This window comes from Coregonus lavaretus (genome assembly GCF_964263955.1).
Source record: "Coregonus lavaretus genome assembly, contig: HAP1_SCAFFOLD_4765, whole genome shotgun sequence".
NCBI lineage: Eukaryota > Metazoa > Chordata > Actinopteri > Salmoniformes > Salmonidae > Coregonus > Coregonus lavaretus.
This window is the reverse complement of record NW_028160398.1, coordinates 20,507-31,783: the sequence shown is the minus strand read 5'-3', so window position 1 is coordinate 31,783 and position 11,277 is coordinate 20,507. Positions and strand designations below refer to the sequence as shown.

Genomic DNA, 11,277 nt, shown 5'->3' with positions numbered 1-11,277 from the left:
ACACTTGCTAAAGTAGACACATGCAATTACATTCACTAGCTGGAGTAAATACATACAGTTATATCCAACAGCATCGACACATAAACATGAGGAAAAACTATCAAACAAAAATAGGAGTAAACAAAAAAAAAACTAATTATTTTTCTACTGCTGGGTCACGCCTACACCTATGGTCCTCCAATGGTGGGCCTCCACAGTAAGTGGGTGAGGTTTATTCACTTTCACTTCCTGTATTTCGCCCAACAGAGCCCAGCTTGGGAGGAAATGGCGAAAGCTTATATTTTTAACTACTTCCATCTCTCTAGTCCTATAAGGCTAAGTTAAAAACATTTTCTATTTTCTTTTAAAGATCTTATAACATTTATTCCAGTCTAAAGTAGGCAAATTAGAAGGTTTAGACCAAAAACAATATAAAAACAATAAAACACTATTTTATTACAACACTAAAGAGAATGTTGCCACTGTTGCTTTTAAAGTCAGACCTGCTGTTTGTTTGTTTATTTTGTCTCGGAGGAGAAGGTGTGCCATGTTTCTGTCCACTTCCTGGTATTCAATCATAATGCATTCCAGTTTGAACCGCACAGAACATCAACAATCCTCCTAACAGCTTCCTAAAGTCCGTTTAGGGACGGGTGATATAAATTAACGCCAGCTATCCACATTGGTTCAATTGCTGGTTTTTTCAATAGGTCAATGAAATGCGCTGCGATTGAATTCCTGCCTCTATCTCTCTCCTGCTGTGGCTGGGTGTCTTTGTGGGTTGTTGAGACTGGCTTCTGTTTGCTGACTAGATATTTGTTTTTCTTCTGTATATTTTTGGTATCTGAAGTTGTGAAATGTTCTGATGTATTTGGGGTTTTCTGTTGGTGTTTTAATATAGTTTTTTCTCCATGACTTGGTCTGAAATGACACCCTATCAGGACTCTGGCCAAAAGTAGTGCACTTTTAAAGGAATAGGGTGTAATTTGGGAGTCTGGCCCTGTGTGTGTTTCTGCTCCTGAGTGCGCTTGTTTAAGTTGAGTTGTCGGTATCGCCTCCATGCAACAATGAAACATTATTTATTGCAAATATGAACTGGACTGGCTCTGTTTTTGTCACAGAAACATGCATGAACACACACACACACACAAACACACACGCTGCGACATAGAGGAGGATATAATAGGACAGTGTGTATCAGTGTATCACAGGGAACAGAGCCTTCTGTGCTGAGCTAACCAGGACAAGGTCAGAGTCACACCACTGATAACACACTTTATAACAATGCCCTGGGTGAACACACACACATACGTCTGTGTCCTCACTCAGTGCGAAAAACAGACAGTTCACGAGGCCAGATATGCTTCAGGGAACACAGACTAGGATTACTGATTACATCACACACACACATGCTACACTTCCTGTGTTTTTGGGGTCAGATAGAACCGGAGCAGCAGTGAGAACACCTCTGATGTCAGTGTTTATTTTGCTACAGTTAGGGAAACATGGCTGGAGAGGGGGAGTGAGTAGAGGATTCCTGTGTGGGGTGTTTGAACATTTGACAGAAATGTTGGGGCAGTTAGCTAGTCATTTTACTTGACATGAAAAACATTGGGACTTTATTATTTATTATTATTATTCATATTAACCAAATCACATTTTTATTTATTACAGAAAATCTAACAAAAACACTGGGATAGCACAATAAATAAACCAAGATAAACACTGTTATGGCGGACAAGTTCCAGAAACGTTTGTGTTTTTACAAAGAGTTGTTGTTAGAACTACAGAGAGGGAGTCTGGTGGATAGACCACATAATGAACAAACACATCTGAAATGACACCCCAGTGTGCTGCGTTACTATTGGCCAGAGACACATACTATGTAGTGTTTGCCCCACCGGTCCTTTGTAGTGCACTATATAAGGTAGGGTGTCATTAGAGATGAAAAAGGAAGGGGCCATGTTGACAGAACTATGAAACCTGGAGACATAGAAACAGTACAGAGCCTCTCCTACACATACGGCTCAAACGTGAAATGAAGAACATTATCTTAACAATTTTAGTTGTAGATCTCTCTGTCAAAACATAATTTATTCATTAATGTCACTCAAGCCCTCGAGGGGCTCGATTCAATCCGTAGCGCTAAAGAACTGCGTTAGGAATTTAAAGGCAATGTTCCCGTGTTAGCAGAGACTGCATTCACGGTCAAGGCTGCATACAGTATAAATATGTTAGCTGACAACGTCACGAAAACGATGTGCATGCTTCCATGGGGTAGAAGTCAGCGTGTTGTTGTGATTCTGGATGGGCAGATAGATAGCAAGAATGACAAGAAACTGCCATGTAGGGAATCGTAAATAGCTCGTTTCCTCTTGTTCTTGATACCATGTCTTGTTTTGAGGTGTTTTGACTGAAGTCACATCTATGCTAATATGGCTAAAATTCGCTAGCTAGCTAACCAACAACTGTAACAATGTATTTGAGAGACAACAAGTGCTCATTGTAAACATGTATTTATGTTTTCAATAAACATTGGAGATTAAATATAGCTTACATGTTGTCAACAATCTAAGCCAACCCAATCTGTTTTACCCCATAGTTGCACACAAAACAACCAACCAGTCTATGTCGGCTCAATCGGAAATTACCTTTAAATTGAAATTGCGCTATAACTCTGAACTTGTGCGATTCGGATTTAATCGAGCCCTAGGTTTCATACGGTCTTGCATGTTTTTGATTTGTTTGGCCATGTTAGGCAAACCCTATCACTAACCGTTCCATCAGGCTAAAGAAACTGACTTGGCAGTGTTCGAGAGAACGGCTACATCGGTTTGTCATCATATAATAAAACAATATAATAATACAATTCCTTACCATATTACTCTTGGAACACAGGTAGGTACCAACATAATGATCATTATATAATCAACAATAAGAAACATTCAAGACATGGTATTTATCAAAAACAAAAAATCATCACAGTCTTTATTAAAAATGGTACACATTTATTTTCTATAAAATGCACTGATAGATGTACAGTACTTTCCATCCACAGTTATCCTTCATAGTAGAACAAAGAACCCTAATCCTAACCCTAGCCTTCATTGTAGAACCCTAACCCTAACCCTAGCCTTCATTGTAGAACAAAGAACCCTAACCCTAACCCTAGCCTTCATTGTAGAACAAAGAACCCTAACCCTAACCCTAGCCTTCATTGTAGAACAAAGGGATAAAAATAAGTTCTTAATCAGAGCAGGGTTGTCCCGATCAGGACCCCTGGTTTCTCTTCAGGCACCAGGTTAGACCCCCTTCTGAGTTACACAACACTGGTGTGTGTCTGTCTGTCTGTCTGTCTGTGTGTGTGTGTGTGTGTGTGTGTGTGTGTGTGTGTGTGTGTGCATGTGTGTGTGTGTGTGTGTGTGTGTGTGTGTGTGTCTGTGTCTGTGTGTCTGTGTGAGTGCATGCATCTAGTGTATGTGTGTCTAAACATGGGCACTCTTGGCGTGGTTAGTGGAGGGTGGAACAGGGTTGCCAGGCACCTGTCCTTTGGAGTAGTAGAACCTGTTGTTGTCATGGTGATTGTAGTGTTGGGAGGGTTCAGTAGAACAGCAGGTGATCATGGCCCCTCCCAGGAGACAGAAGGCCGCGCCCACCCAGCCAGCGTACAGGCTGAACCCAAACGACATGAGACCCTGGTCCTGGTGGGCTCCGATAGGAAACCATACTGTCGACACCCCCCCACACAGAGCTATAGAGGAGGAAGGGAAGAGAGAGCGATTTAGATTAATACACACATTTAATACACATAAAAGGTTCAACTTTTTTCATATTTGTTAACTCTGCATTGTTGGGAAAGGGCTCATAAGTAAGCATTTCACGGTAAAGTCTACACCTGTTGTATTCGGCGCATGTGACAAATAAAATTAGATTTTGATTTGATTTGATTATGAACATGTACAGTGGCTTGCGAAAGTATTCACCCCCCTTGGCATTTTTCCTATTTTGTTGCCTTACAACCTGGGGGTTTGTATCATTTGATTTACACAACATGCCTACCACTTTGAAGATGCAAAATATTTTTTATTGTGAAACAAACAAGAAATAAGACAAAAAAAACCGAAAACTTGAGTGTAACTATTCACCCCCCCCCCCCCCCCCCAAAGTCAATACTTTGTAGAGCCACCTTTTTCAGCAATTACAGCTGCAAGTCTATTGGGGTATGTCACTATAAGCTTGGCACATCTAGCCACTGGGATTTTTGCCCATTCTTCAAGGCAAAACTGCTCCAGCTCCTTCAAGTTGGATGGGATCCGCTGGTGTACAGCAATCTTTAAGTCATACCACAGATTCTCAATTGGCTTGAGGTCTGGGCTTTGACTAGGCCATTCCAAGACATTTAAACCACTTGAGTGTTGCTTTAGCAGTATGCTTAGGGTAATTGTCCTGCTGGAAGGTGAACCTTTGTCCCAGTCTCAAATCTCTGGAAGACTGAAACAGGTTTCCCTCAAGAATTTCCCTGTATTTAGTGCCATCCATCATTCCTTCAATTCTGACCAGTTTCCCAGTCCCTGCCGATGAAAAACAACCCCACAGCATGATGCTGCCACTGATGAGAGGTTTGTGCCAGACATAGCGTTTTCCTTGATGGCCAAAAAGCTGAATTTTCGTCTCATCTGACCAGAATACTTTCTTCCATATGTTTGGGGAGTCTTCCACATGCCTTTTGGCGAACACCAAACGTGTTTGCTTATTTTTTTCTTTAAGCAATGGCTTTTTTCTGGCCACTCTTCCATAAAGCCCAGCTCTGTGGAGTGTACGGCTTAAAGTGGACAGATACTCCAATCTCCGTTGTGGAGCTTTGCAGCTCCTTCAGGGTTATCTTTGGTCTCTTTGTTGCCTCTCTGATTAATGCCCTCCTTGCCTGGTCCGTGAGTTTTGGTGGGCGGCCCTCTCTTGGCAGGTTTGTTGTGGTGCCATATTCTTTCTTTCTTTCTTTTTTTAATAATGGATTTAATGGTGCTCCGTGGGATGTTTAAAGTTTTGGATATTTTTTTATAACCCAACCCTGATCTGTACTTCTCCACAACTTTGTCCCTGACTTGTTTGGAGAGCTCCTTGGTCTTCATGGTGCCCCTTGCTTAGTGGTGTTGCAGACTCTGGGGCCTTTCAGAACAGGTGTATATATACTGAGATCATGTGACAGATCATGTGACACTTACATTGCACACAGGTGGACTTTATTTAACTAATTATGTGACTTCTGAAGGTAATTGGTTGCACCAGATCTTATTTAGGGGCTTCATAGCAAAGGGGGTGAATACATATGCACGCACCACTTTTCCGTTATTTATGTTTTAGTAATTTTTTGCATTTCACTTCACCAATTTGGACTATTTTGTGTATGTCCATTACATGAAATCCAAATAAAAATCCATTTAAATTACAGGTTGTAATGCAACAAAATAGGAAATACGCCAAGGGGGATGAATACTTTTGCAAGGCACTGAACAAAAATATAAACGTAACATGCAACAATTTTACTGAGTTACAGTTCATATGAGGAAAGCAGTCAATTGAAATAAATTCATTAGGCCTTAATCTATGGATTTCACATGACTGGGCAGGGGCTCAGCCATGGGTGGCCCTGGGAGGGCATAGGCACACCCACTGAGGAGCCAGGCCCACCCACTGGGGAGCCAGGCCCAGCCAATCAGAATGAGTTTTTCCACACAAAAGGGCTTTATTACAGACAGAAATATTCCTCAGTTTTATCAGCTGTCCGGGAGGCTGGTCACAGACGATCCCGCAGGTGAAGAAGCCGGATGTGGAGGTCCTGGGCTGGCGTGGTTACATGTGGTCTGTGGTTGTGAGGCCGGTTGGACATACTGCCAAATTCTATAAAATGACTTTGAAGGCGGCTTATATGGTAGAGAAATTAACATTCAATTCTCTGGCAACAGCTCTGGTGGACATTCCTGCAGTCAGCATGCCAATTGCACGCTCCCTCCAAACTTGAGACATCTGTTGCATTGTGTTGTGTGACATAACTGCACATTTTAGAGTGGCATTTCATTGTCCCCAAAACAAGGTGCACCTGTGTAATGATCATGCTGTTTAATCAGCTTCTTGATATGCCACACCTATCAGGTGGATGGATTATCTTGGCAAAGGAGAAATGCTCACTAACAGGGATGTACACTAATTTGTGCACAACATATTAGAGAACTAAGCTTTTAGTGCGTATGGAACATTTCTGGGATCTTTTATTTCAGCTCATGAAACATGGGACCATGTTGCGTTTATATTTTTGTTCAGTACACAGTATAATGTATAGGTAAATATAGTACTTATAGTAGTATATACGACATCGTACACACGCATGCACACACACACACAGACATACGATGGACATCATGTGGAACACGGTACTGGAAAACTGGACAGTGAAAGGCAGATCAAACAGGTTTTTATGTTGTGTTAAACAACAAATGGGAAAATATTTTCCAGCAGGAGGGAACAGGGTGTGGACGAGGTGGGTGGTGAGGAATGGTGGTCTGGGGGATGCGTTGAACTGTAGGGAATTGTGTGTTTTGCGTGTGTGTACGTGGGTGCATGTCTGTGTGTTTTTGTGTGTCATTCAGGGTTGAGTTGGTGTGTGCTGAGAGGGAGTTCTCTACAGAGGAAGAGAGTCCCATAGCATATCCTCTAGTCTAGAGAGGAAGAGAGTCCCATAGCATATCCTTTAGTCTAGAGAGGAAGAGTCCCATAGCATATCCTCTAGTCTAGAGAGGAAGAGTCCCATAGCATATCCTCTAGTCTAGAGAGGAAGAGTCCCATAGCATATCCTAGTCTCACCACCTCAGGGTAAATAATGGGTTAGGACTGGGAGGGGTGAAAGGGAGGGCTGGGAGGGGTGGGTGGGAGGAAGGATGGGGGGGTTAAGGGTCAAGGTTAGGCCTGGGGCTGGGGTTGGGGTTGTTATGAGTATGACCGTATGTTGTAATGTGTATGCAAACATCTGTCTCTGTGCTCAAGTGTGTATGTGTGTCTGTCTGTCTGTCTGTCCTTGTCCGTGTGTGTGTGTCCGTGTGTTTGTGTTCGTGCGTGCATGCGTGTCTGTGTGTCCAGACTTACCCACTAGCAGTATGAGAACTCCCCCAAGTAGGGATCGTTTGTTCTTGGCTGACTGAGGCTCGTCCCCCAGGGAGATGCAGGGCATGGCTGTTAGGACCATCCCCACCGCAGGCAGCCCCAGGAGGGATCCAGTTATCATCAACGCCCTCGACGTCTGGATGTATGCTGTACACACACACACAGAGACAGAGAAATAAATGGTATGGCTTGAAATGTGCCATAGTAATCTTGGTTGATTCCAATAGGAAAGATATCCAGGCCTTGAGTTTGAGACTAGCTGTTCTAGACTATCGGTTTAGGCTTGGGACAAACAACACCCTTTAGCTGTGAAATATTCACAATATATCATAACCTCTTGGTCAGAGTCCACAGCCACAGAGACGCAACAGTCTGCACAGCCCCATTATTACTTATTTATTAACCTCAATATAGTAGTATAATCTATCTATAGTATAGTATAGTATAGTATAGTATAGTATAGTATAGTGGAGTGGAGTGGAGTATAATATAATATAGTATAGTGGAGTATAGTAGAGTGTAGTATATTATAATATAATAGAGTATAGTATAGTGGAGTATAGTGGAGTATAGTATAGTAATGTTATATTACCTTTAATATAGCAGTATTATTTATTACTGTACAGTATAGTAGAGTGTAGTATATTAGAGTATAGTGGAGTATCGTACAGTATAGTAGAGTAGAGTCATGTTATATTGCCTTCAATACAGTAGTATTATGTATTACTGTATAGTATAGTAGAGTGTATTATAGTATAACATAGTAGAGTATAGTAATGTTCTATTACCTTTAATATATTAGTATTATTTATTGTTGTATAGTAGAGTATAGTATAATATAGTATAATAATGTTATATTACCTTTAATATAGTATTATTATGTATTACTGTATAGTATAGTATAGTAGAGTAGAGTACAGTACAGTATTATACAGTAGAGTAATGTTCTATTACCTGGTAGGTCCAATATCTGTGTCAGTGATATACAGTGATAGAGGGCGGTTGATATGACACATTCAGCCCACAGGCCCTTGGCTCCTAACTCGTCCATCTTCTTGCATGTGTTCATGCCGTATTTACATGTCACTACCCAGTCGTTGGTGGCCGTGGCGATAAGGATCCCGACCCACCCGATACAACTCATCACAAAACCGCTGAGCTGGAGACAGCTGTTCGCCATGGCAATGAGAGGTAGGGTAGTCCTAGGGTAGAATAGTCTTCAAAAACTGTTTATAAAAACGTAAAATGGTCCAGGCAGTCAGAGTGACTCAAGACAGTGGGAATTGGACAGTCCACAGCCCAAATAGTCCCCAAAGGTTCAAAAACAACTGATGATACTTTAAAGATACGTTGAAGCTCGTGTGAAAGTAGCCTCGCTTGTCAGACTCACAACGGCTATGGGACTATTGTGAAAGGAATTGTAAAGATTTGAAAATAGTCCTGTGTTGTATAAACCCTGTTAAAAACTGTAAAACAGAAGAAAACGATCACAGTTGATAGAGATGACAAGCTGAAGATAATAGCCAAATGCTGTGTGAAGTTAGTGTGAGTTTTCAATTACAATATTCCTCAAGAAGTAATCCCAGAAGTGTGTGTTGTCTCTCCTTGGTCTGTTGTGTAGTCCTGTCAGTTTGGAGCGTTTACACTTCTAAAGAAAAGCTTTTGCACTTTTCCATGAGTTTTATAGTAGAGAAAGTTCTGAAAAAAACAATCTGGAAACTTCTAACCAATCGGAGGGATGGAGAGAAATATAAAAAATGCTCTCTCTCTCTCTCTCTCTCTCTCTCTCTCTCTCTCTCTCTCTCTCTCTCTCTCTCTCTCTCTCTCTCTCTCTCTCTCTCTCTCTATCTCTCGCTCTCTCTCTGTCTCTCTCTCTCACAAAATTATTTGCGAAGTGTTACTGCCCTCTCCTGGCCATTGAAAAGCAGGTCAGTTCCAGGTATGTCCACCAGGGGGCATCCAAGTGCTGCCTCTAAAACTTCAGGCGTGAGGAGGGTACAACTTATTGGTTCTCGTGTTCTGCTACCTTCAAAGGCTCCTGCTCAGGAGTCTGAAGGGACTTCATCAGAATTACTCATTCATTTAATAGAGTAGTCATCCCACAGGGGAGTTAGGGAGACAGAGACAGGAAGAGGGAGAGGCAGGAAAAGGAGGAGAGAGAGAGCGATGATGTAGTAGGAGCAGGGCATCATGGGAATGGGAATATTATGGTAATGAGGATGATCGGAATGCCAGGATGACAGTGAAGGATGATGGGATTTCAGCTCTCCTGGTGTGTGTGTGTGCGTGTGTGAGTGCACGCACGTTTGTGTGTGTGTGCACACACGTTTGTGTGTGCGTGCGTGTGTGCGGTCTTTAAATCGGAGAGTGGAGGAGAAGGAGCGTAACAAAGTGACTCTTAGTCTTTCACTATGACAGCTCTGTCACTACAGCAGAGTGCCTGTCATCAGGAGGAGTGGTGCTTTCTATCAACATAGTCATTATGAAATTAAACATTACTGAAACTTAGGTATGAAGGGAAAGGAATATATCTATTAAATACTGTGAGTATTGAAATGTGCTGTGTATTATAACTTGGCCAAGGGTGTCTGCATTTAGCTTATTTACATATTCACCTTTTAAGGCTTGGAATTTAAAGGTGTGGGTGTCGTTAGAGGTGTGGCTTATCAGAATAGGAGCCTTGTAACGTTTTATTAAAACATTTGAATCACTTTGACCTCTACGACATTAGGTCTACTATCAATTAAATGACAATTTCTATCTTTACTGAGGTTTTTTCTTCAGAATTGGACTGTTTCTTGAACTGTTACCTTTCAAGGACAGAAGCCAGAGGAGGCAGGTAAGACTGTGGATTATAGTTGTATTTAGGATCGAGCTAATAACTGCTTTTTTATTCATATGGGGTTAAATAATTCCACAATGTAGCTAATACCTGTTATTCAAAACTAGAGCAACCATCCTAGAGATTATATTCTTATTATGCAGCATGTAGGCCTATATAGGAAGTAAAACGTTGCAGCTGACATCTCTCTAGGACTTCTATTCATTCACTCTCTCTCTCTCTATTCATATTCAGTTTCGTAACTGCTTAAATTAGCCCCCCTCACTCTCAGCTTTGTCATTCAAACCTCCTCCGTCGCCTGGAAAAGAATCTCTATCGCTTCTTTACATTATCTACTGCAGTAGAGAGGAGGAGAGGAGGAGGAGGAGGAAGGAGGAAGAAAGGAGGAAGGTGAGAGGAGGAGAGGAGGAGGAGGAGGAAGGAGGAAGAAAGGAGGAAGGGGAAAGGAGGAGAGGAGGAGGAGGAGAGGCTGAGGGTGAGCTGGATTAAAAGAAATACAAATATAGAGGGGGAGAGGGGAGAGATTGAGAGAGAGAAGGAGAGGGGAGAGTGAGAGGGGAGAGAGATCTCTGAGAGAGATAAAGAGAGAGAGAGAGAGAGAGAGAGAGAGAGAGAGAGAGAGAGAGAGAGAGAGAGAGAGAGAGAGAGAGAGAGAGAGAGAGAGAGAGAGCGAGAGATGTCATTGAGACATACATCATCAGAAGGATTCTGCAGTGCTGGTAGCAGTTGGCATAAGGCCAGACAGTAAAGGACAGAGCTCTGTATTACAGCACGACAGCGTCTCTACAGCATCACACACACGCATCTCTCCTCTTGCAATCTCTGCAGTTTAGTAAAGTAATAAGATACAGAGAGAGAAAGAGAGAAGAGACAGCGAGAAAGCGAGACAGAGAGAGAGAGAGAGAGAGAGAGAGAGAGAGCGAGAGAGAGAGAGAGAGAGAGAGAGAGAGAGAGAGAGAGAGCGAGAGAGAGAGAGAGAGAGAGAGAGAGAGAGAGGGGGGGGGGTGTCTAGAGGAGAGTTATGGATGGACAGATCGGGGGGTGAGTTTTCAGGGAAATGTCTGAATCAGGGAATCTCAAGGACTTAATCTGGGATCTCAGAGGGAGACAGGGAAGGAGGGAGGGAGGGAGGGAGGGAGGGAGGGAGGGAGGGAGGGAGGGAGGGAGGGAGGGAGGGAGGGAGGGAAAAGTGTGTGTGTGTTAGACTTTACATTTGTTTACTGCAGCTAGACCTTTAGTAGGACAGTCAGGGACCGCTCACTCAGTCGGGGGATTGACTCAGAGGAATGTGAAATATAATA

The 11,277-nt window shown here is 42.5% G+C and overlaps 1 protein-coding gene across 1 annotated transcript; it reads right to left on the bottom strand.

The window, feature by feature from the left end:
• Nucleotides 1–2,937: 2,937 nt before the first annotated feature.
• On the bottom strand, nt 2,938–8,768 carry cldn11a (claudin 11a). The gene is made up of 3 exons (XM_084196313.1): nt 8,089–8,768; nt 7,117–7,281; nt 2,938–3,730 (listed from the first exon to the last, which is right to left on the bottom strand). The coding sequence occupies exons 1-3, from the start codon at nt 8,312–8,314 to the stop codon at nt 3,465–3,467; spliced, it is 657 nt and encodes a 218-aa protein (XP_084052439.1). The 5' UTR covers nt 8,315–8,768; the 3' UTR covers nt 2,938–3,464.
• Between the last annotated feature and the right edge of the window lie 2,509 nt (nt 8,769–11,277).

Excerpts from the sequence above, each read along its gene's own strand:
- cldn11a (XM_084196313.1), bottom strand. The coding sequence starts at position 8,314 with ATGGCGAACAGCTGTCTCCAGCTCAGCGGTTTTGTGATGAGTTGTATC. Across the intron at positions 7,282-8,088 it reads ACAGATATTGGACCTACCAG|CATACATCCAGACGTCGAGG; the intron begins GTAATAGAACAT and ends GTGTGTGTACAG. Across the intron at positions 3,731-7,116 it reads AGTTCTCATACTGCTAGTGG|CTCTGTGTGGGGGGGTGTCG; the intron begins GTAAGTCTGGAC and ends CCTCCTCTATAG.